Source organism: Eptesicus fuscus, chromosome 22 (assembly GCF_027574615.1).
Source record: "Eptesicus fuscus isolate TK198812 chromosome 22, DD_ASM_mEF_20220401, whole genome shotgun sequence".
NCBI lineage: Eukaryota > Metazoa > Chordata > Mammalia > Chiroptera > Vespertilionidae > Eptesicus > Eptesicus fuscus.
The window spans coordinates 7,247,710-7,271,542 of NC_072494.1; the positions used below are offsets into that span (position 1 = coordinate 7,247,710).

At 44.4% G+C, this 23,833-nt stretch overlaps 1 protein-coding gene across 1 annotated transcript; it reads left to right on the forward strand.

The window, feature by feature from the left end:
* Nucleotides 1-214: 214 nt before the first annotated feature.
* On the forward strand, nucleotides 215-18,704 carry DDX20 (DEAD-box helicase 20). Its single transcript, XM_054711412.1, has 11 exons — nucleotides 215-558; nucleotides 994-1,088; nucleotides 10,096-10,264; nucleotides 11,679-11,793; nucleotides 11,909-12,051; nucleotides 12,198-12,336; nucleotides 12,434-12,492; nucleotides 14,014-14,096; nucleotides 14,437-14,542; nucleotides 14,659-14,760; nucleotides 16,983-18,704. The coding sequence occupies exons 1-11, from the start codon at nucleotides 234-236 to the stop codon at nucleotides 18,137-18,139; spliced, it is 2,493 nt and encodes an 830-aa protein (XP_054567387.1). The 5' UTR covers nucleotides 215-233; the 3' UTR covers nucleotides 18,140-18,704.
* The last annotated feature ends 5,129 nt before the right edge of the window (nucleotides 18,705-23,833 follow it).

Consider the following 23,833-nt stretch of genomic DNA (forward strand, 5'->3'; position numbering starts at 1 on the left):
GCGACGCCCCGGTATCCTCCCCTCTCCTCCCTCGGCCAGCCCCGGGCCGCACGTGTTTGCGGTTCTCGCAGTATCCCGGTCTCTCCACGGCTTTCGACTTCCGCCCCTCCCCGCCTCTTCCAGGCGGGGCGTGTCAGTGTCTCCGCCGAAGCGTGCTAATAAAGTTTTCCTTCTTCTCGCTCTCAGGCTCCCGCCCCGCCCCAAGTACCGCGAGATCACGTGGCGCGGCTACCATGGCGGCGGCGTTTGAAGCCCCAGCGGCCTTGGCTCCCGAGGAGAACGCTGCGCCCCCGGAGCCTGTGGCGGAGCATGTGGCGGAGCCTGTGGCCGCCCCGGTCGCGGCCCGGGAGCCCCTCCGCAGGCCGGCGCGGAGCCTGCGGACGGCGCACGATGTCAGCGGCCCGCGGACCCGCACGGGGGACGTGCTGCTGGCCGAGCCCGCGGACTTCGAGTCGCTGCTGCTGTCGCGGCCGGTGCTGGACGGGCTGCGGGCGGCCGGCTTCGAGCGGCCCTCGCCCGTGCAGCTCAAGGCCATCCCTTTGGGGCGCTGCGGGCTCGGTGAGGGCGGGACCCCGGGGCGCTGCGGGCTGGGTGAGGGCGGGGAGGCCGAGGGGGACCCGCGGGCGGCGGCGCGGTCCGGGGAGAGCCAGGCCGGCCCTGCGCGGGGTCGGCGGGGCTCAGCGGGGCTCGGCGCTGCCCGCGTTCAGGCCTCAGGTAATTCTGTGGTAAAACGGAGGCGCGGGCCGAGTGTAAGGCTAGTTAAGGCTCGCTGCACGCTGACACGTGGTTCTAATTGGAGAGGATAAACGGGAGGGGCTCGGGCACGAGGCGCGTTGCCGGGCACGGCCTGCGCTTTTGTGAGTTAAGGAAACGCGGAGGCGCCCGCTGGGACGTGATTCTGGAGACCCACCTAGCTCCGCTCCGGGATTCGTGTTTGGCCCCTAAGCATCTCCAGTCAGTATCGTCTAGTGCTAATTTTGTCTTTCTTTGCAGATTTGATTGTTCAAGCGAAGTCTGGCACTGGGAAAACCTGCGTCTTCTCCACCATTGCGTTGGACTCGCTTGTTCTTGAAAACTTAAGCACCCAGGTGAGCTCACCCAGAGGAGGGCGCGTTACGTGGGTTTTACCACAGGTCGGATGAAATACCAGTAGCTCCTCAGAAATAGATGCGAACTGGAGGGATGATTGAGTTAAGCCACGTGAAAAGGATAAAAGTGAGACATTAGGGCTGTCGACAGAAGAAACATACCGACCTGTAGAGAGTGTTCGTGGGTTTATTTGAGCCAGATGCCAGGAAGCAAGACATCAAGGGATTGAGGGGTCCTCAAACTTTTTAAACAGGGGGCCAGTTCACTGTCCCTCAGACCGTTGGAGGGCCGGACTATAGTTAAAAAAAAACTATGAACAAATTCCTATGCACACTGCACATATCTTATTTTGAAGTAAAAAAACAAAACGGCAAAAATACCCGCATGTGGCCCGCGGGCCTTAGTTTGAGGACGCTTGCCCCAGAGAAGGGCAGTTTTGCACCTTATTTTATACATTACAATCAAAAGAGAAGCTGCAGGTGGGTTACATGAAATTCACCGGTGCTAGATTAGGGAGGCGGGAGAAAGCAAAGCAGGGAAGCCCTTGGGTTTGGATGAAAAGTACAATGATAGACACCCTTACATAGGTGGGTGCAGGATAGTTAACAGTCGCTAATATGATAGCAATAACAATGAGGATTTATGATCTCCCCCGTGATGCATTGGTTGTGCCCTGAGGGGTCTGGAAAAAGGAGTTACCTTGACATCCAAAGGAATCTTCTATAATAATAAAAGCGTAATGAGGCGGCAGTGGGGGCCGAGCCCCTTGCATGAATTTCGTGCATCAGACCTCTGGTGTTATCATAGATGCAAAAGACAATAGACAGGCTTAGTTAAGGTAAGGATTGACTTTTATCAGGGAAGATGCTAGCCTAGGACATGACTACCTGCCATAAACTGCTTTTAGTTTAAAGTTTTAATTTCAGACCATCCTTTGTGGTTACTTTAGGTCTCTGAGTTTGCAAGGCCACCACGCAGGCCTTCCCTGAGCTGGACAGGTTAGCTTGTGGCCCCTCTTCGTCCACAGGTCATTGAGTGGTGGTAGTGTGGCTGGTGACCAAGGATGCATTATTAGTGTTAGAAGCTAGGAATTTCCTATTATTACTGCATCTTAAATAGAATGTCATGTATGTCAGTTATGTCATTACTTGAGAATCCAAGTTGAGGTTATTTTTTGCTTGCTGATCAGATTGGGGTGAGATTTAGCATTCGGCCTGATTCATGGTCGTGTGGTGCTCTGGCTTTTGCTGATAACTGCAGGTGGCTCGTACACCTCTGTGAATGTGTCATTGGTCTCCCATCTTCTAGGGCAGGGGTGGGGAACATTTTTTCTGCTAAGGGCCATTTGAATATTTATAACATCATTCTGGGGGCATACGAACTTATCAACTTAAAAATTAGCCTGCTATATTTAGTTAAACACTTAATTAACTCGCCCCTAATGCCTTGGCCCGAGGGCTGGGCGTTCCCCACCTCTGAGAATCTGTTGGAATAGGTCTAAGGTGAACAGGAGATTTGGGTTTGGGGATCATTTCATAAAAGATTTGTTAAGCCCTTATTATTAACTAGAGGCCCAGTGCATGATTGAATCATGCACGTGTAGGGGCCCCTACACGCTTTCGCTTTACGCGGTGGAGCTGGGTGCCTGTGCGCTGGTGCCGGAGCAGACAGGCACCCAGCTCCCCCACTTTTGATGGTCCGCGGCCACTGAGGGGGGCTACCCTGCTGTTGAGAGGCGCAGGGGGCGGGACTCCCACCCCCTGCACCTCTCAACGGGGGCTGCCGCGGACACCTGGCTACCCTGCTGTTGAGAGGCGCAGCTGGGTGTCTGTGGCAGGCCCCCTCAGCGGCCAGAGCGGCCGTAGAGAGGCGCAGGGGGTGGGAGTCCCGCCCCCTGCGCCTCTCAACAGCAGGGTAGCCGCCCTCAGTGGCCGCGGATCCGTGCCTCTCAATGGCCGATAGGCCACCCCGAGTCCCGCCCCCCAGCCTCCCGCCGCCCAATCGTGGGCTTGGCGGAGTGATGGTAATTTACATGTTACTCTATTATTAGATAGGATAGTTTGCCAGGCATTGGGGATACAAAGATGAATCAGATATGATCCTTACAGTTTTGCTTTGTGGTTTAGTGGTTACTACAGGCTATTTCACGTTCTCAGTCATGTATCTAATGATGGTTTTTCACCCAGAAACATACAATCTTGGTCTGTAAAGCTTTTGGAGTCCTACCTTATACCTACCAAAGCCTGGGAGAGGCTGCATAGAGGAAATCCTTCTACTCCCCAAGGACCTGGGTTATTCTGCTTATGAACTGCCACATATTTGAGATTTTGGCGTTTGATAACTTATCAGCCAGCAAATGCCAAAACCCTGAATAAGTTCCATAAATAAAATCTGTATTTTTAAAAATTTAAGATCTTTGTGTTAATAAGTAATATACTCATTTTTTAAAGTGGGGAAAATTCAGAAAAATGAAGAAGTACCAGAAAACAAGTATAAGCTCACCTACCCAGAGAGAAACGGCTATGAATAGTTTTGGCATATTTTCTCCTAGTTTTTTATTATTTATTTATCTTTAAATCTTTATTGTTGAAAGTATTACATATGTCCTCTTTCCCCCCCATTGACCCCTTCTAGCCCTTCCCTGCCTGCCCACCTCTCCCCCCGCCCCAGACCTTCACCACCCTGTTGTTTGTGTTCATGGGCTATGCATGTGTGCATATAAGTTCTTTGGTTGATCACTTCCACCCACCCACCCTCTCCCATCTTCCCTCTGAGATTCTGCATTATGTTCTATGCTTCTGTGTCTCTGGATCTATTTTGTTCATTAGATTCCACATATGAGTGAGATCTTGTGATACTGTCTTTCTCTGACTGGCTTATTTCCTTTAGCATAATACTCTCCAGGTCCCTCCATGCTGTCTCAAAGGGTAAGAGATCTTCCTTTTTCACTGCTGCATAGTGTTCCATGGTATAAATGTACCGCAGTTTTTTTATCCATGCGGCTTTTTTAAAAATTTAATCTTTATTGTTCAGATTATTACAATTGTTTCTCCTTTTCCCCCCATCACCCGGTTCCCACCCCACCCTCTGCCCTTACCTCCCCCCCACTGTCCTCATCCATGGGTGTACGATTTTTGTCCAGTCTCTTCCCGTACCCCCCACACCCCTTTCCCCCTGAGAATTATCAATTCACTCCCTTTCTATGCCCCTGATTCTATTATATTCACCAATTTATTCTGTTCTTTAGATTTTTAATTCACTTGATTTTTAGATTCACTTTTTGATATGTATTTGTTCATAGTTTTTATCTTTACTTTTTTTCTTCTTCTTCCTTTTCTTAAAGAATACCTTTCAGCATTTCATATAATATTGGTTTGGTGGTGATGAACTCCTTTAGCTTTTTCTTATCTGACCTTTAATTCTGAATGATAACTTTGCTGGGTAGAGTAATCTTGGTTGTAGGTTCTTGCTATTCATCACTTTGAATATTTCTTGCCACTCCCGTCTGGCCTGCATAGTTTCTGTTGAGAAATCAGCTGACAGTCATGGGTGCTCCCTTGTAGGTAATTAACTGTTTTTCTCTTGCTGCTTTTAATGTTCTCTCTTTGTCTTTTGCTCTTGACATTTTAATTATGATGTGTCTTGGTGTGGTCCTCTTTGGATTCCTTTTGTTTGGGGTTCTGTGCGCTTCCTGGACTTGTAAGTCTATTTCTTTTACCAGGTGGGGGAAGTTTTCTGTCGTTATTTCTTCAAATAGGTTTTCAGTATCTTGCTCTCTCTCTTCTTCTGGCACCCCCATAATTCTGATGTTGGTACGCTTGAAGTTGTCCCAGAGGCTTCTTACACGATCTTCAAATTTTTGGATTCTTTTTGCTTTTTGCTTTCCCGGTTGAGTGTTTTTTGCTTCTTTGTATTTCAGATCTTTGACTTGATTCTTGCGTTCCTCTAGTCTGCTATTGGGTCTCTGTATAATATTTTTTACTTCAGTCAGTGTATGTTTAATTTCTAGTTCGTCCTTTTTCATATCCTCGAAGGTCTTGTTAAATTTATCGGCCTTTTCTAGGAAATTCTTGAAAAACCTTATAACCATGGTTTTGAACTCTATATCCAGTCGTTTGTTTTTCTCCATTTCTTTCGTTTGTGATCTGTTTCTTTGTCTCTGCATTTTTGCTGCTTCCCTGAGTTGGATGGCTTTGTATGCTAGGTGTCCTATATGGCCCAGTGGGTCGGCCTTCCAGTTACCTGAGGTGGACACTCTTGGTGCACCCCTTTGTGGACTGTGTGTACAGCCTTGTAGTTAAGTCTTGATTGTTGGTGTCACTGGGAGGAATTGCCAATTGGCTGTGAGGACCCGCTGTGTCTATAATGGAAGAACTGCTGTGTTGGAGACATGCTTATGGGGCTGGACTTGTTTCAGTGGGGCTTTGGTGCTCACTGTGTCTGCCTCTTGAATGTGTCACTTATGGATGTGAGTAGTTGAAATCTGGTGTCGTCTCACACTGACCACTAGATACACTAGCTTCTGGATCTCCAATGGGGTGCAGGTCAGCTACTGTCTGAGGCCACCCAGCAGGAGCTACAGCGAGAACTACAGTTTTCTCCTCTTTGCTTGGGGTTTGGAGGTTTTGCAGCTGTCTGAGCAGAGCTGCAGTTTGTTAGGTTAAGCTGCGATAGGGCAGGCCATTTATATGCAAAAGCTGCTGCGTGGAGCTTGGGTGGGTTTGTAGATTGTGCGGGGTGGGGTCTCAGGGAGTCACTAGGCTAGGGCGTGGCAAACAGCGATGGCTGCCAGTCAGCCATCTCTGTGTCTCCGAGTTTCCGCGTCCCCGCGTCTTGCGCCCCAGCGCAGTAAACAGTGATTGCTGCGCGTAGCTCTGCAAGCAAGCCGCCCTCACTTTCCGACCCGATGGCAGACAGTCCAGCTTCTCCCCGTAGGAGTTTGGGTCCCCAGCGTCTCCCCAGAAATGAGTTCAGAGTAATTGGGAGCTTGTCTCCCTTCGGGTTGAAAAAAACAGCGCACCCAGAAGCCCGCCGCCAGCCCGATTCGCATGCCTCCGTATCTCAGCTTTTCAGCGCGTGTGCACGTCTCAGTGCTCTTTTCTCTACCCTTCTAGTTGTAGAACTTCCACTCAGCCAGCTTTCCCGTGGTTCTGGGCGATAGACGTTTTGTCTTTTAGTTGTAGTTTTGAAATTGTTGTGCGAGGCAGCAGTTTAGGTGTTTACCTATGCCGCCATCTTGGTTTCTCCATCCATGCAGCTTTTTTATCCACTCGTCTACTGATGGGCACTTGGGCTGTTTCCAGATCTTTTTTTTTTTTAAAATATATTTTTGTTGATTTCAGAAAGGAAGGGAGTGGGAGAGAGAGAAACATCAATGATGATAGAGAATCATTGATTGGCTGGCTGCCTCTTGCACGCCCCACACTGGAGATCGAGCCCACCACCTTGGGTATGTGCTCTTACTGGGAATTGAACCGGGACCTCCTGGTTCACAGATTGACGCTCAACCACCGAGTCTCGCCGGCTGGGCTCCAGAGCTTTGCTATTGTAAATTGTGCTCTATGAACATTGGGGTGCATACATTCTTTCTGATTGGTGTTCTAGGTTTCTTAGGATATATTCCTGGAAGTGGGATCATTGGGTCAAATGTCAGTTCCATATTTAATTTTTTGAGGAAACTCCATACTGTTTTCCACAATGGCTGCATCAGTCTGCATTCCACCAGCAGTGTACAAAGGTTCCCTTTTCTCCACAACCTTGCCAGTACTTGTCATTTGTTGATTTGTTGATGGTAGTCATTCTGGCGGGTGTGAGGTGATACCTCAATGTTGTTTTAATTTGCATCTCTCTGATGATAAATGACTTGGAGCATTTTTTCATATGTCTCTTGGCCATCTGTATGTCCATTTTGGAGAAGTGTCTATTTAGGTCCTTTGCCCATTTTTAAATTGGATTGTTTGTCTTCCTTTTGTTAAGTTGTATGAGTTCCTTATATATTTTGGATATTAACCCTTTATCAGATGCCAAATATGTTCTCCCATACAGTGGGCTCCCTTTTCGTTTTGTTGATGGTTTCTTTTGCTGTGCAGAAGCTTTTTATTTGGACGTAGTCTCATTTTTTTATTTTCTTCTTATTTCTTTTGCCCTAGGAGATGTATCCATAAACATATTGCTGTGAGAGATGTCTGAGATTTTTTTGCCTATGCAAAAATATCTCCTAGGATTTTTATGGTTTCACGATTTACATTTAAGTCTTTTATCCATTTTGAATTTATTCTTGTGTATGGTGAAAGTTGGTGGTCTAATTTCATTTTTTTGCATGTATCTACCCAGTTTTCCCAACATTTTTGTCTTGCTCCTATTCTTAAGGGAAACACTTTTAGTTTTTGCCCATTGAGTATTATCTTGGCTGTAGGTTTGTCATATATGACCTTTATTATGTTGAGGTATGATCCCTCTATTCCTACTTTACTGAGAGTTTTATCAAAAAAGGGTGCTGGGTTTTATCAAATGCTTTTTCTGCATCTATTGATATGATCATGTGGTTTTTATCTTTCAGTTTGTTTATGTGATGTGTCACGTTTATTGATTTGCAAATGTTGTATCAGCCTTACATCCCTGGGGTAAATCCCACTTGGCCATGGTGTATGATCTTTTTAACATAATGCTGGATTTGATTTGCTAATATTTTGTTGAGGATTTTAGCATCTATGTTCATCAGGGATATGGCCTGTAATTTTCTTTCTTTGTAGTATCTTTATCTGCTTTTGGAATTAGGATAGTGTTGGCTTCTTAAAAGAGCTTGGAAGTGTTCCTTCCTCTTTAATTTTTTGGAATAGTTTGAGGAGGATAGGTGTTAGTTCGTCTTTGAATGTTTGGTAAAATTCTCCTGTAAATCCATCTGGTCCAGGATCTTTGCTTGCTGGAAGTTTTTAAATTACTGCTTCAATTTCATCAGTTGTTATTGGCCTACTCAGGTTTTCTGATTCTTCCTGATTGAGTTTTGGAAGAGTGTATCGTGTTTGTTTGTTTGTTTTTGGTCAATCCTCACCCAAGGATATTTTTCCATTGATTTATAGAGAGAGTGGAAGGGAGTGGGAGAAACAGAGAGAGAAACATTGATGTGAGAGACACATTGATTGGTTGCCTCTCATATGTCCCTGTCGGGGCTGGGGATTAAGCCTAAAACCAAGGTATGTGCTCTTGACTGGAATCGAACCTGCGACCCTTCAGTCCTAAGGCCAGCACTCTATCCACTAAGCAAAACTGGCTAGGGCTCCTTTCCTTCTTTTGTTGCTTCTTTCTCTTTTTCCCTGTTTGATTTTTCTTCACAGCACTTTTTATTTCCTGCTATTATTTATGTACTAGAGGCCCGGTGCACAAAACTGTGCACTCGGAGAGGGGGCGTCCCCTCAGCCTGGCCTGCGCCCTCCTGAAGTCCGGGAGCCATTGCTGCTGCGCTTGCCAGCTGTCAGCCCAGCTTCTGGCTGAGCGGTGCTCCCCCTGTGGGAATGCACTGACCACCAAGGGGCAGCTCCTGCGTTGAGCATCTGCCCCCTGGTGATCAGTGCATGTCATAGCAACCGGTCGTTACACCGTTCAGTCTATTTGCACATTACCCTTTTATTATATAGGATGTTTGTTTATTGTATATCTTATTTGTTTATTGTGTATCTTCTTATCAGTGTTTGGGTTCAGTGGTTGAGTGTCAACCTATGAACCAGTTCTCAGTTCGATTCCTGGTTAGGGCACATGCCTGGGAGTGCAGGAGGCAGCCGATCAATGACTCTCTCTCATTGATGTTTCTAAGTCACTCTCCCTTCCTCTCTAAAATCAATAAAAATAAATGCTTTTTTCTCAAATAAATTTTTAAAAAAAAGAATGAAAGTGCCATTAGAGCAAGGATTTTGTACCGTTAAATGTTGACTTCACAGCAATTTGTATGTTGCTTAGAACATAGTAGGTTCTTATTTAATACTAGAGGCCCAGCGCCCAAAATTTGTGCACGGGTGTGGTCCCTTGGCCTGGCCAGCGATCGAAGCACGAGTGTCACGTGGAAGGGCAGGTCCCACCTGACCTCTGGGGCCTGGGCAGCACCCTGGGTCCCTGGGCCCTCATGCACCCTCCTCCGCCTGAGTCACAGCGCCCGAGTCCCCACGCGGAGATGCGGTGAGCGTGGCCGGATGCTGCAGGCCGGGGCGCAGCGTGGGCCTCTGGGCCGCCCAGCAGTGCCACATGGAAGCCGGGCGGGCAGCGCACTCTCTCCTGGCCGGCCTCGCAGACCGGCTCCTGTGTGAACCCACGGGGAGCCCTGTGGTCTCAGCGGCTGCGGCCCGGCTCACCCGGAAAAGGCCACATGGGTGTGGGGTGGGCTCCTCACGGGCGCCTGGCATCTGAATGCGGGGGCTTCCCCGGCGCGTGAGCCCTGGTGTCCCAGGGGAGGGTAGCGGGGGGACTGAGAGTGAGCTCGGCGGACACCCCACATTCTCATCACACCTTCACCCCTGTTACCATTGCCCCCAGGTAGCCTGCGAGAGGTTGCAGCCTTCTGCCGGGGTGCTGCGGGAGGTTGGTTACTGCCACCCACCCTCAGCTCCCCATCCCAGCCTGGGGCCTGGCCCCGATTGGGCGATCAGGGTCTGCTGGTCGCTGATTTGCCGTCTGTGGGGTGATCAGTTGGGGCAATCAGGCTCCTGCTCACAGCTATCTTGGCCTGGTGCCGCCCACTCACCTGTTCTACCATCTTGCTCCAGTCCCGCTCTTGTTCAGGCCGGCAGCGCCTCCACTACTGCTCGTTGCCAGCATGCGCCACCCCCTGGTGGTCAGTACATGTCATAGCAAGTGGCCGAACTCCTGGTTGAGCAGTTTGCATATTAGGCTTTTATTATATAGGCTTTGCTTAATGAATAAACTGATTATTCAAAGGAAAATAGCTCATCATATAATATGCCATTCACATGTACTTATTTGATTGACTCGCTAAAGGTGTATTTTACATTTTCTTAGATTTTGATCTTGGCGCCTACAAGAGAAATTGCTGTACAGATACATTCCGTTATCACGGCCATTGGAATAAAAATGGAAGGCTTGGAGTGTCATGTCTTTATTGGAGGGACTCCTTTACCTCAAGACAAAACCAGACTTAAAAAGTGTCATATTGCCGTTGGATCTCCTGGTAAGGTATCAATGCCTGTTCGTAACTGGAGCTTTTAGGAACTGAACATTTCTTTAAAAAATATGTTCTTATTGATTTTTAGAGAGTGGAAGGGAGATAGAAACATTGATGAGAGAGAATCATCATCGATGGGCTGCCTCCTACACACTCCCTACTGGGGATGTGTCCTGACTGGGGATTGAACCAGTGACCTCTTGGTTCATGGGTCAGTGTTCAACCACCGAGTCACACTGCCTGGGCTGAACACTTTTAATCTATATATACCGTATTTTCCGGCGTATAAGACGACTGGGCGTATAGAAGATTTTCCTGGGTTAAAAGGTCATCTTATACGCCGGAAAATACGGTATATAAAAGCCTAAGTGACCATCCAACTGGTAGCTATGATGCACACTGACCACCAGGGGGCAGACACTCAATGCACAGGCATGGAAACAAGGAACAGACTGATGAATCTCAGAGGGAAGGGGTGAGGGTGAAGGGTGGAAAGAGATTAACCAAAGATTTTATATGCATACTAGAGGCCCAGTGCATGGATTTGTGCACTGGTGGGGTCCCTTGGCCTGGCCTGCGGGGATTGGGCCGATACCAGCAGTCCAACATCCTCCGAGGTGCCCCGGATTGCGCGAGGGCGTAGGCCAGGCCGAGGGACCCCACCGGTGCACGAATCCGTGCACCTGGCCTCTATTATGACAATAATATTGTGCCCTAGCTGGTTTGGCTCAGTAGATAGAGCATCAGCCTGTGGACTGAGGGGTCCCAGGTTCAATTCTGGTCAGGGGCACATGCTCAGGTTGCGGGCTTGATTCCCAGTGGGGTGCGTGCAGGAGGCAGCTGATCAGTGATTTCCTCTCATCATTGATGTTTCTATCTCTCCCTCTCCTTCCTATATGAAATCAACAAAAATATATTTAAAAAAAACGGTAATATTGCAATCTTTGATAATTGTGACATTTAATTACACCAATGAAGTGGAGACACATGGCTGGATTACCAACAGAACTTATGAACTCTCCATTCCTAAGGCTGTTTAAGAACATGTATGGGGTAGGCTTCTGAGAAAAAGAGGCATGAGATGACTTTTCAGGAAGCCTTTCTAAGCCATGCATTGCGTTATTCTTTGCTTTAATCATTCAGTCATGAATCACTCAGAATTAGAGTCTAGCGTTCAGTCCCTTAGCCATTCAAGTTTTTGATAGGAATAGTGTATTTTCCATACTTATTGCTAATGAAATGTGAGGGGGGAAAAATGGAGTTAGGCAAGATCAGAACTCAGAACTTCTGATTTGTGGTTTAGTGCATAAATGAAGATTGTGTCAGGATAGTCAACAATACAACCTCTAAGTAGAGTGGCATTGGCTGAGACTTGCACAAATTTGTTTCATCATAAATATTTCTTTTTTTTTAAATTTAGGCAGAATTAAACAGCTGATAGAACTTGACTACTTGAACCCAGGCAGTGTGCGTCTCTTTATTCTGGATGAAGCAGATAAGCTTTTAGAAGAAGGCAGCTTCCAGGAGCAGATAAAGTAAGAAATACAACTGACTTGACTATTAAAATGGTGCCCCAAAGTGTCTGTAGCTTTTCCAGGTGGTGATTGCTGCCTGAATCGTTTCCATGGCGTGTGTTCTTCTATTTTGCAGTTGGATTTATTCTTCCTTGCCTGCCAGTAAACAGATGGTGGCAGTATCAGCTACTTACCCAGAATTTTTGGCTAATGCTTTGGCAAAGTACATGAGAGATCCCACTTTTGTAAGACTCAATTCCAGTGACCCAAGTCTCCTAGGTGTGTATAGATATTGGATACTTACATTACTGGTGTGTGGTACTCTGGAATTTTTCTTTGTGCCTAGTTGCCTATTGCTTTTATATATGCTGTTATGGGATTGCAGCTAACAGTGTTTTAACAGATGACTCTTGGCTTCTTCATAGGTTTGAAGCAGTATTACAAAGTTGTCAATTTGTACCCTATGGCCCATAAGATTTTTGAAGAAAAGGCTCAGCATTTACAGGAACTGTTCAGCAGAATTCCATTTAATCAAGCCTTAGTCTTTTCTAATTTACACAGCAGGTAATTACCTTAAAAGGTCATCTGGGGGAACTTGTGAAATAAAAGAATAGGCGTGGGCAGCGTCTGTAAAATGATCACCCTCTGTTATTTTTCTTAGAGCACAGCATTTGGCTGATATCCTTTCTTCTAAAGGCTTTCCTGCAGAGTGCATTTCAGGTGAGTTCATCTTACTTCAATCCTTGTTTAGTACCCTGACTCTCAGGTCACGAGGCAGAAACACCACTTTATGAGTTGTCTTGTGAGTGTGAGGTTGTGTTGAGTCTTCAGAGTAAAGGAAATTCCAGGTTCATTTTTCATTGGGATTTAAAAAATATATATTTTTATTGATTTCAGAGAGGAAGGGAGAGGGAGAGATAGAAACATCAGTATATTTGTTCTTTTAAGAAGTAATTTGGTATATAATAAAAAAATTAGAAAACTGGATTTATATTCACACAAAGTTTGTTTTTGTCATCTTAAGAGAAAAATATTTTGCTTCTTGACAATCATTGTTAAAATGTTAAGAATTGCCAACTGAACTGACTGTTTTATGGTCTTGTGGTAGGCAAAAGTGATTCATTTTGACGCAAAGCTAAATTATTACTGCTGGCTTAGGAGGAATAAAAGCTTTCAAGGAATGTTTGATCAGTGAGAGCCATTTTAGAGTGTTTTTTTTTTTAAATATATTTTTATCGATTTCAGAAAGGAAGGGAGAGGGGGAGAGAGAGAAAAAAAATCAATGAGAGAGAATCATGGATTGGCTGTCTCCTGCACGCTCCCTACTGGGGATGGAGCCCACAACCTTGGCCAGAATTGAACCCAGGACCCTTTAGTCCCCAGGCCGATGCTCTATCTACTGAGCCAAACCGGCTAGGGCTAGAGTTTTTATTTTTATTTTTACTGTGGAGAGAGATATATCAATGATGAGTGCGAATCTTCGATCGACCGCCTCTTGCAGGCCCCACACTGGGGATCGAGCATGACCTCCTGGTTCATAGGTTGATGCTCAACCACTGAACCATGCCAGCCAGGCCTTTTTAGAGTGTTGATTGGTATCTCAGCTTAGTCTTTAACCTGTTAGCTTGTTTAGTCCTGGTATATCTTGTGATACCGGGGAGACTATTTTCTGATGGACTAATATTTTGACTATAGATCACACTTCAACACCAAATTTATAAATAGCCAATTAAAGCAATTTTATTTTCCTAAGAATTGTTATACTTCACATGTGACTTTGCAGATAATAATATTGTATCTGCAGGCATAACTTAATCACCATTTAAAATTGATTTTTAAAATTTCAAGTGGATTGCCTAACCATATTTTAGAAGATTCTGATTGTAGGTCTTAACCTGGATTTGCATATAAGGACAGCATTAACTTTGCTTGGTATATATATATATATTTTTTTTTAAAAATATATTTTATTGAGTTTTTTTACAGAGAGGAAGAGAGAGGGATAGAGAGTTAGAAACATCGATCAGCTGCCTCTTGCACACCCCCTACTGGGGATGTGCCCGCAACCAAGGTACATGCCCTTGACCGGAATCGAACCTGGGACCCTTGAGTCTGCAGGCCGACGCTCTATCCACTGAGCCAAACCGGTTTCGGCTGCTTGGTATATTTTTAAATTGTTAAGACTGGGAGTTATGATTCCTGCTTTCTGTGGATTTGATAATTGTGTTTGGGTCTTTTTAGGCAACATGAATCAGAATCAGCGTCTCGATGCTATGGCTAAACTGAAGCAGTTTCATTGCAGAGTCCTCATCTCCACAGATTTGGTGAATATCCTCTTCAGTTTGGGTGACTAATCCCTCTTGTATGTTCTGTTGTCATATGTACAGATTTCACCTGTCATTTGATGGAGGTGCATCAGACGAGCATCTCAGAAGATAGTCCTCTTCGCAGTGCTAGGGATTTGCTTTCTTAATAATGTCTTATATTTTCATCTTCGTTCTTGAAATTAGTCACAGAAATGAATTTCCTTTTCCTTTGCTTCTTCCTCCTAAATATCTTCCTGTTCTTCATTTGGCTCCTGGTTAGACTAGAATAAGGTGGTGTACATTAGTACCCATGCTACAGGTAATGCAGACAAACAGTTGCTTTCTTTCTCGATTCAAGACTTCCCGTGGGATTGATGCTGAGAAGGTGAATCTGGTTGTGAATCTGGACGTGCCACTGGACTGGGAGACATACATGCATCGGATTGGCAGGGCTGGCCGTTTTGGTAAATAGAAAAGTTGGAGTGCTTTGTTTAAGGGGGGAAATCTGGAATGTGACAGTGGACTTGGAGTGCCGTTTAGGTGAAAATGATTTCTACTTAACAGTCCCTCTGTGCTTTAGGTACTTTGGGATTGGCAGTGACCTACTGTTGCCGGGGAGAAGAAGAAAATACGATGATGAAAATTGCCCAGAAATGTAATATCAACCTTCTGCCTTTACCAGGTATATTTTGTCTGTTTCATTTTGCTATCAAAATAATAGTGGTAATGATGAGAGGCCTAATAAAAATAACCGCTAACACAGAATACTTATGTCATCTCAGGCATTGCTCCAAGTACTTGACATGTGCTAACTCATTTAATTCTCACCACCGTCCTAGGAGGTGTGTGCTGTTACTGTGTGTATTTTGTAGATGAGGATACTGAGGTGTAGAGAGGTTAGGTACTTTTCCTAACGTCTTTCAGCTAATGAATAGTAGGGAGAAGATCGCAAGCTAACTATTGGCACGTAAAAATGTCTTAACTACATATTAGCTCCGTTTTTTAGTTTGTAGCCTTGTAATTTGATTTTATTGTTTTATAAAAGGGGAATATTTTACCTCATATCACTGTGAAGGCAATTCTTGACATATTCTCTTGTCACCATGGGGAAGGAACAGCATCTTTTAAACACTGTTTTGAAATTTTTGAAGTGTTTTCTTTTGATTTTAGTGAATCATTTCTCAAACTGCTCTTTTTAAGTGGCATCTTAGAAAGTGTGTGTCTGAAACTATTAATGACCTCTTGAAAACAAAAACCCTAAGAACTCTTATGTGGAAATATAGTTCATTTGCTGTGTTAGTTTATGCTTGTTAGTGTATATATCGGTCTACATATGTGTATATATACACACTCATAACTGTATACTTGTATAGTGTATTGCATGACCTAGAATATGGGGTATGTAGTTACTAGTGGCCCGGTGCACAGATTCGTGCACATTGAAAGGAAATGAGAAATACTTTAATATCACCTTTTGCCCTTTCTCTATAATAGAAGTGTCAGAGGTGAAAGAAAATTAGTAAAATGTATATGAAAATAATATATAAATTGATTAATAAACAACTTGACATAACAACAAAGACATGATACAAAAACATGATATAAAACAACATTGATAAAAACAATGACTGATAAATTGATTAAACTTATTCTAATATCTCCCTGTATATCACATTGAGTAAAAACACTTTCAGAGTGCTTGACTAATTTTCCTTGTGATGAAGTATTTACAGCTTTAACTTTAATGTCACATGCTCTTCGAACTTGAAAGAAAGCAATATATAACTGACCCGAAAACAGGTTCAGGTAGGAATATTCCTACTCTGTTTAGATTGGCACCAGGGAGAGCTTTATATGTATATCACATGCGCAAGTCAACGTTTATTTTTAAATTGCCAATGCGCGTCATATGTACCAGCTGGTAGGTCGGTTGGATGGACGGACGGTCACTTAGCCTTTTATATATATAGATTGAATAATCATGACAATAAAAATTTTACCTATTTATGCTTAACTCCTCTAGTGATTTTTTACAAAGCTAGATTAGTCACAGGTCTGGGAGTTCTGTGGATTCTAATAGTTCTGACTTTGTAATAAGTCATTTTGTGATTCTTTTTTTTAAAGATTTCTTTAATTACTCTAAGCCAGCAATTTTCAACCTTTTCCATTTCATTGCACACATAAATTAATCATTAAAATTCTGGGGCACACCAAAAAAATACATTTTTTGCTGATCTTACAAAAAATATAACTAATTTTGATTAATTCATATTGGATGGCTATTGCTATGTTGGCTGCTGCCATAGTTTTACTTGACAATCTAGGAAAAGAGGTCAGTGTGCCTGACCAAATAGTCAGGTATTGCATGTTTTAAAAATTCTTGCTGCACACTGGTTGAAAATCACTGCTCTAAGCTTATGTCCTTATGTACAAAACTAAAGGCCCGGTGCACAAATTTGTGCATGAATTTCTGCACTGGTGGGGGTCCGGCCAGCAAGCCCTGATGGGGGCCTATTGGGCGGGGCCAGCCAGGGGGAGGGACTGCGGGTGGTTGGCCGACTCGCTCTGCCCCCGATTGGGGTTTGGGGGCCCATCTGGGGTGGGGCCGACTGGGGGGAGGGGCCGTGGGAGGGCTCCAGGGTGTGTCCGGCCATCTCACTCAGTCCCAATTGGCCAGACCCCAGCAGCAAACTAACCTACCGGTCAGAGCGTCTGTCCCCTGGGTGGCCAGTGCACATCATGGTGAGCGGTTAAGCGGCCTTAGCATATTATTAGCATATTATGCTTTTATTGGTTGAAAGGATGACCGGACACTTAGCATGTTAGGCTTTCATTATGAAACCATTCAGAAAATGCTGGTTTAGAGCAGTTGAAGAATGTTAATATGTTTCTCCTTTTTTGTAGATCCCATTCCTCCTGGTCTGATGGAAGAATGTTTGGATTGGGATGTGGAGGTTAAAGCTGCTGTGCACACAAATGGCTTAGCAAGCGTACCCAGCCAGCCCCTAAGAAAGCAAATGCAGAAAATAGAGAGAACCTCTCAAACTCAGAAAGCTCATGGTAACCACATGGCTTCTTGTAGAAACACTTCCGTATCTACACTGTCAGTCAAATCCAAAAACACCACCAAACAGAAGCTTCCTGTGAAAAGCCATTCGGAGTGTGGAATCCTTGAAAAAGCGGAATCACCAAAAGCACCGGGCCGTGTTGTGCAGTTGGAGGAGCAAGAGCAGCATTCTGCCGAGAGCCCTGTAGAAAGCTCCAGCAGTCAGCACCAGGCCAAAGAAGGCTCCCCTGTGTCACTCCCCCAGATTCCTTGTCTGTCTTCCTTTAAAACCCATCCGCCGTGTGCTTTGACTTTTGCAGAATTGTTGGAGGATTATGACCACTATATTAAGGAGGGGCTGGAGAGGCCTGTGGAAATCATCAGGCACTACACGGGTCCTGGGGATCGGGCTGGGAACCCTCACAATGGTTTTGTGAGGAATGGAATTGCTGAAGAGAGAGTGCGGGTGTTGGCAAGTAGTAGTCAGTCTGGAGACTCTGAGAGCGACAGCAGTTCTTACAGCTCAAGGACTTCTTCCCAGAGCAAAGGAAATAAGACATATGTGGAAGGCTCTTCTGACATTCAGCTGAAAGACTTGGCATCAACCCCTGTGGCTGACCATACGTATTTGGAGCAACCTCTGAATGGAAATGACACCCCGAATCTGGTAGAGTATCAGGAATCACCTGAAACCCAGACAAAGGCAAGGCATAAAGAGGGGGCTAGCCAGAGAGCTAAGCAGAGCCGCAGGAACCCTCGGCGCGCCTCCTATCGGTCGCAGACAGAGCCCCAGGAAGATGAGTGGTCTGACCGCCAGAGGGACGCCCAGGCGGGTTTTTCTGGTACCTATCAGGACTACGAGGAGTACTGGAGAGCTTACTACAGGGCCTGGCACGAGTACTATTCTGCTGCTTCTCAGTCCTATTACTGGAATGCTCAGAGGCATCCAGGGTGGATGGCGGCCTATCACATGAATACCATTTACCTACAAGAAATGATGCGTGGCAGCCAGTGATGATGGCCATACCTCAAACCACCCGAAGCATCAACAAGCGATACCTTTGAATAGCCATTCTCTGTGACCTATAGTAGAGTGGCCTATAGTGGCATTTTTGAGGAGCTTGAAAAGTCTTAAAGGCTTTCTGCTGGGATACCTTTATTTTTCAGATTGTTTGACCTACTAGGCATATTTTAAGAAACTTCATGGGCCGTATTCTTGAAATCTTTTGGGACAAAGAGCTAAAAGGTCCCAGGGTGCCATTTTCTATAAGCCATTCCAAAAAGAAACATTTGAAAAGACTGCTATATCACTGCTTGCTTAAAATAAAAACAGTTGAGGTTTGAAAACGGTTAGTTTACGCTGCGGAGTTCTTTACAAACGGCTTGGGCTGCACTTTCATAGAGGTATGTATATTCTTGTAGAAATTTGTAAGTGGCAGGTCAGATACTCCCCTTTCTTTTAGGCTTAGGAAGGAGTAAACATTGCTTCTGGCTTTCCCAGTGGTACTTGATTTGATGCTCTTTGCTTCCAGTAAACTTATTTGTGACAGTAAAAATACAAACTTAGCCGACTGTGTTGACATCTTGTTCATCTGTTGAATATCTGGTTTCTAAGATTATGAACGCTGCCCACTTCGTCACACTGCACTCAACAGCTGAGCACATCAGCGCTGTCTCCGTTCTGTTTCTCAGGAAGAGGAGCAACTTTTCATGTTGGTTAGTTTTTGGATCTTTTTATGCATCTGATGAAAGCTATGTCCCAGAAAAGTCTCATCTATAAACCAGAATTGGATGTGTAATTCCAAGGGGTTCCAAGCCCTCTGAGCCCATAAGGAGCCGAGGTTAAGGACGGTCTCATGCTGCTGGTGGCTATGGGAAGGTCCTCGCTCTTCGTGTGAAGTATTTGGTGGAAGCTGGAACTCCTGTTCAAACTTCCCGTGTGTCTTTGTGTATTCTAGCGCTTCCCTCCAGTTTTTACCTAATACTAGGGTCTAAGGGAAGGCATTTTTCTGTGATATACACCTATAAATTATGATTTAGAAAAATGTAATTGGAAGTTATTCTTTCATTGCTTCTCTATGGCAGTCCTGCCATGTAACACATTTGGCTCCCAGGCCTTTTCTGTGAGCTGTATTTGTGGTGAGAGAATCCCTTTTGGGTAGCGATATGTATTTAGTTTTGAAAAGGAAAGCTCTCTGTTCCTGTGGACATACTTGGCTAGGCAGCATAATCATTTTCCCTCAGGGCTGTGAGCACACATCCGAGGCCATTGTCATTTACCGTCCAGCACTCACATAGCACCGTCCCAAAGTTCTGTTTAACTTCGATTCCTGTCACTTGGGATGGCCAGTGGTAGGGTTTGCTTATAGGTACCAGTATCGCCAAATTAGAGTGAGTGAATTAACACTAAATAGCAAATCCCTAGTTAGGACCAGTATGTCAGTAGAGACTAATTACTCATTTAAATAAAAGCCTGTCATTGCTATATAATTGAACGTACCTCTCTTTTTCTATCCTTTCCCCCTCAGTGTAGCCAAGTGCGCAGTTTGTCATTGCTAGGTGATTTTAAATAGGGCACCGCTGCATCTTAATTAGAAATGAGGTTACCCATTAGTCTCAGAATTAATTGGATTCTCTTTTAAGGTTTGTCATATTTTGTGTTTGTGTGTGTGTGTGTGTGTGTGTGTGTGTGTGTGTGTGTGTATGTATGTATATATATAAATATATAAATAGAAATAAAAAACTAGAGGCCCAGTGCATGAATTTCGTGTACTCTGGGGGCGGGTGGGGGGGTTTCCTCAGCCAGGTCTGTGCCTTCTCGCAGTCCGGGAGCCCTCGGGGTATGTCCATCAGTCAGACATCCTTAACGCTGCCGTGGAGGTGGGAGAGGCTCCCGCCACTGCTGCGTTTGCCAACTGTGAGCCTGGCTGTGGGAGCGCACTGACCACCAAGGGGCAGCTCCTGCATTGAGCATCTGTCCCCCTGGTGGTCAGTGCACGTCATAGCGACCAGTCGTTCCGCTGTTCGGACAATTTGCATATTAGCCTTTTATTATATAGGATAAGCTGGAGGTGAGCATATGTATAACGTGAAAATTTTACTAATTGTTTCATTTTCCATTGGGTTTGCTGGCAGTTACCAGTCTAGGTGCACGTCCCTGTAATCTGTTTTAGGTGAATTCACTTGAGAATGGTTTGTGTAAAGAGTATTGTGTTACCTATCTTTTTACCTTATACCAGTCATTTAAACATCTCAGGATCCAGAGTTCTCACAAATAAAATGAGGAAGCTGGACTAGAAGACTTGTGGGCTCCTTCCAGTTCTAAGATCTAATTACTATATTACTACTTATTACCTTCTGGCTAGGGAAAAGAATTATTTTGTGACTAGAGAGTCTTGATAAATGCAGGTAATTTGTGTGAATGGGTTAAATATCTGACGGCAGCTTTTCAAGTTGGGCTTAATCTAATTTAAGTTAGGCTGGTGGTGGTAATGTAGAGTCTTTGGGAAACCTGCTTTGGATAATTCTGACTTAGAAATAGAATATCAATTATGATTTGGGGTAATTTATAAAAGCAATATTATCTAAAGTAGCTTAAGCAGTAAAATTTACTAACCTTTTAAAAACACGTGGTTTAAAGGTAAGCTTCAGCCTTCAAATACTAAAGATAAAGAGGAGTTAGGGTACTTGTGTATCAACTCGTATGAGAAAAGGGAGTAGTTTGAAGTTTTAGGGTTTTTTCTTCCCCCTAAATGTAAATAAACCTGTAATCTTAAAAAATAAAATTATATTTGTGATAGTCACGGCTGATACTGGAACTCCATCACAAGGTGATTCTCTTTATTTTATTTATTTTTTATTTATTTAAAATATATTTTATTGATTTTTTACAGAGAGGAAGGGAAAGGGATAGAGAGTTAGAAACATAGATGAGAGAGAAACATTGATCAGCTGCCTCCTGCACACCCCCTACTGGGGATGTGCCCGCAACCAAGGTACATGCCCTTGACCGGAATCGAACCTGGGACCTTTCAGTCCGCAGGCCGACGCTCTATCCACTGAGCTAAACCGGCTTCGGCCTGATTCTCTTTTTTAAAGTATGTTTTTATTGTTTTTTTTTTTTTTAGGGAGAGGGAGAGTCCGAGAAACATGAATTGGCTGTCTCCTGCACACCCCCTACTGGGGATTGAGCCTGCAACTTGGGCATGTGCCTTAACTGGGAATTGAACCTTCAACCTTTTGGTGCCAGGTTAATGCTCCAACCAACTGAGCCACACAATCTAGGGCACAGGTGATTCTCTTCTCTTAGCAAAGTGTTATTTGGTGCCTCTGTGAACAAGTGTGTGAGTCCCAGTTAACACTGCTTTTTAATGAAAAGAGCACATGTTGCTCAAAGCACATCTGGTTTCCAGTTACTTTTTCTACAGATCATTTGAGGTGTGGGTCTGTAGTGACACCTAGTGGGTGATAAGGAAATGAGCATCTGTGATTGAAATGAATTTCACAGCCAACTTCTAGGGCCTTTCGGCATCATGCATTTGCCCTAATGTTCCTTTTCTATTACAGTTTTCTTTGGGATTTGGTTGTTGAGGGAAAATTAAAAGGATTCCCATAGTTGTTGCCACGTCATGGTGACATGAAAATGCCTGTTGCTCTCACTACCTGAATCAGAATTATTAAGGTTACAGCAGATCTTCAAGATACCTCATCCAAGTCCCCATGTTTAAGATGAAGCAGACTGAGGCCAAGAGAAAAGTGACTAAATGGAGTCATGTAAGTAAGTGATGGAACCTAAACTCAAGCTCTGTTACCTGGTTCCCAAGCTTTTTGCTGTTCTCTGTATAGCCCTTAAGTTGGAGCTTTTTTAGTTTGAGACCTTGGCTTAGATAGGTCAGGGGTGGGGAACCTTTTTTCTGCTGAGGGCCATTTGGATATTTATAACATCATTCGTGGGCCATTCAAAATTACCAACGTAAAAATTAGCTTGCTATATGTGGTTAAACATTTAGTTAACTCACCCCTAATCCCTTGGCAGGGCCAGACCAAATGATTTCACATGCCTTATATGGCCCACAGGCCAGATGTTCCCCGCCCCTGACATAGATGAAGGAGTACATACTCAGTGTATTCTTAGAGCCAGTAGAGTTTCTTTCAGTAATACAGGGCTGGGCCTCAAAGCAGAGCTGTTGACAAATGCAATCAAATGCTTTTCCTGTTGGTGAACATCATGACGAAAGATGCAAGCAGGTGAGAACTGCCATGGATGTCGGAGGAGGTATTCACGTTGAGGGAGGAACGGAAGATTGGACTAGGCTTTTAAGCACCTTTCTGAGAGTGTGTGACTTAAAATTGTTTCCCCCTAATGACAGTTGTCAGACAATATTATAGTAGTTCACGTGCTGTGACTTCTCTAGCAAGGTTGAAAGAATCCCTTTGTTTAGATTACCCTTTTTTCTAGTGGATAGCAGGAGAGTTGGTATTAAAATAAACAATCACTTTAGGTTTGTGGCACATAGTTTAATCCAGATTGGATACATCCGGTACAGCAGTGGCACGTGACTCAATACTGTAAATGATACACGTTTTAACATACGCACTACGGTTTCAAAAGAAGACGACAGGAAACTCAGTTTTTTTTTTCTTTTTTTTCGCATAGAAAGTTTTCACATGTTTATCTTCCTGCAGTTTTGTACAGTAGTTCTTTGCCATTGTGATGTCGGTAAGCAAAGCCCATTTATTATACGAAAATAGAAAAGAACACACTCGATATTTTTCACGATAACATTAATTGGGGGGGGGGGGTGACCTCTAAGGAAAACATTACGTTGGAATGTCTGGTTATCAAAAATATACCATCCCTCCCACCTCCCAGGTTTGTAAAATAGTCTGTTGGTCCAAGGAGCCCCCAGGACTTGAGTCAGTGCCCTACCCTGGTTGGAGTGACATCATCTAGTGTAGTTAAGTAACCTGCTAAGACAAATGTCATCCCACACTTGATGAGAAGAACATAGAACATTCTAAATAGAAAACAAGACTGAAAAGGAGCCCCTTTAGCTGTTTCTTTTGCTAATAACCACTTCCTTATCATTCTGACGATGCTCTTCAGGATGCTGTTTGGGCTCCGAGGGTCACAATTTCTCTTTCATCCAGTCGTTTTAAAGCTTCACAAATGATACTGCATAAGGAAATGAGAAAGGGAAAATAAAAGCCTTCCAGGTTCCCGTTTGTCATGGTTACCATGCCAACTAGTTCAGAAGAGAAACTCATATAGCCTTAGTAATCTAAGATCCCAGCACTGAGTTTTCTGCCTTGCAGTTAGTTACCTGGTAATTGAAGTAAGGGTGTCTGTAACCCCAAGATCTAAGTTTAGCTCAATTTCAGTGATTACCTGTGCAGGTTTTTTTTTTTTTTTTAAAGGAACAAAATCCAGGTACATGTTTCAATGGACCCTCTCCCTGCCTGTATTCTAGTAAGTGACATGATCCTGAACTGTGGGAATCCTAGTTTGAAAACTGGGTGAAGTCCTCAGCATGTCCACGAGTTGACTCTTTGTTTATATAGATGAGCACAAACTGTCCACTTTACGTTCTGTTCAGATCCTTTTTCTTAGTTTCACTTTCTACTTGCTGGTCTTATACTCCTGTGTGATTGCAGACAGTTGTGTTCAACTGTCATTGAGCATGTCTGGCCTTGTGAACAGGATTCTATG

Coding starts and splice junctions, on each gene's coding strand:
- DDX20 (XM_054711412.1), top strand. CDS start 234: ATGGCGGCGGCGTTTGAAGCCCCAGCGGCCTTGGCTCCCGAGGAGAAC. Junction 10,265..11,678: donor TATTGCCGTTGGATCTCCTG/GTAAGGTATCAA, acceptor TTTTAAATTTAG/GCAGAATTAAACAGCTGATA. Junction 14,097..14,436: donor TCCTCATCTCCACAGATTTG/GTGAATATCCTC, acceptor TCTCGATTCAAG/ACTTCCCGTGGGATTGATGC.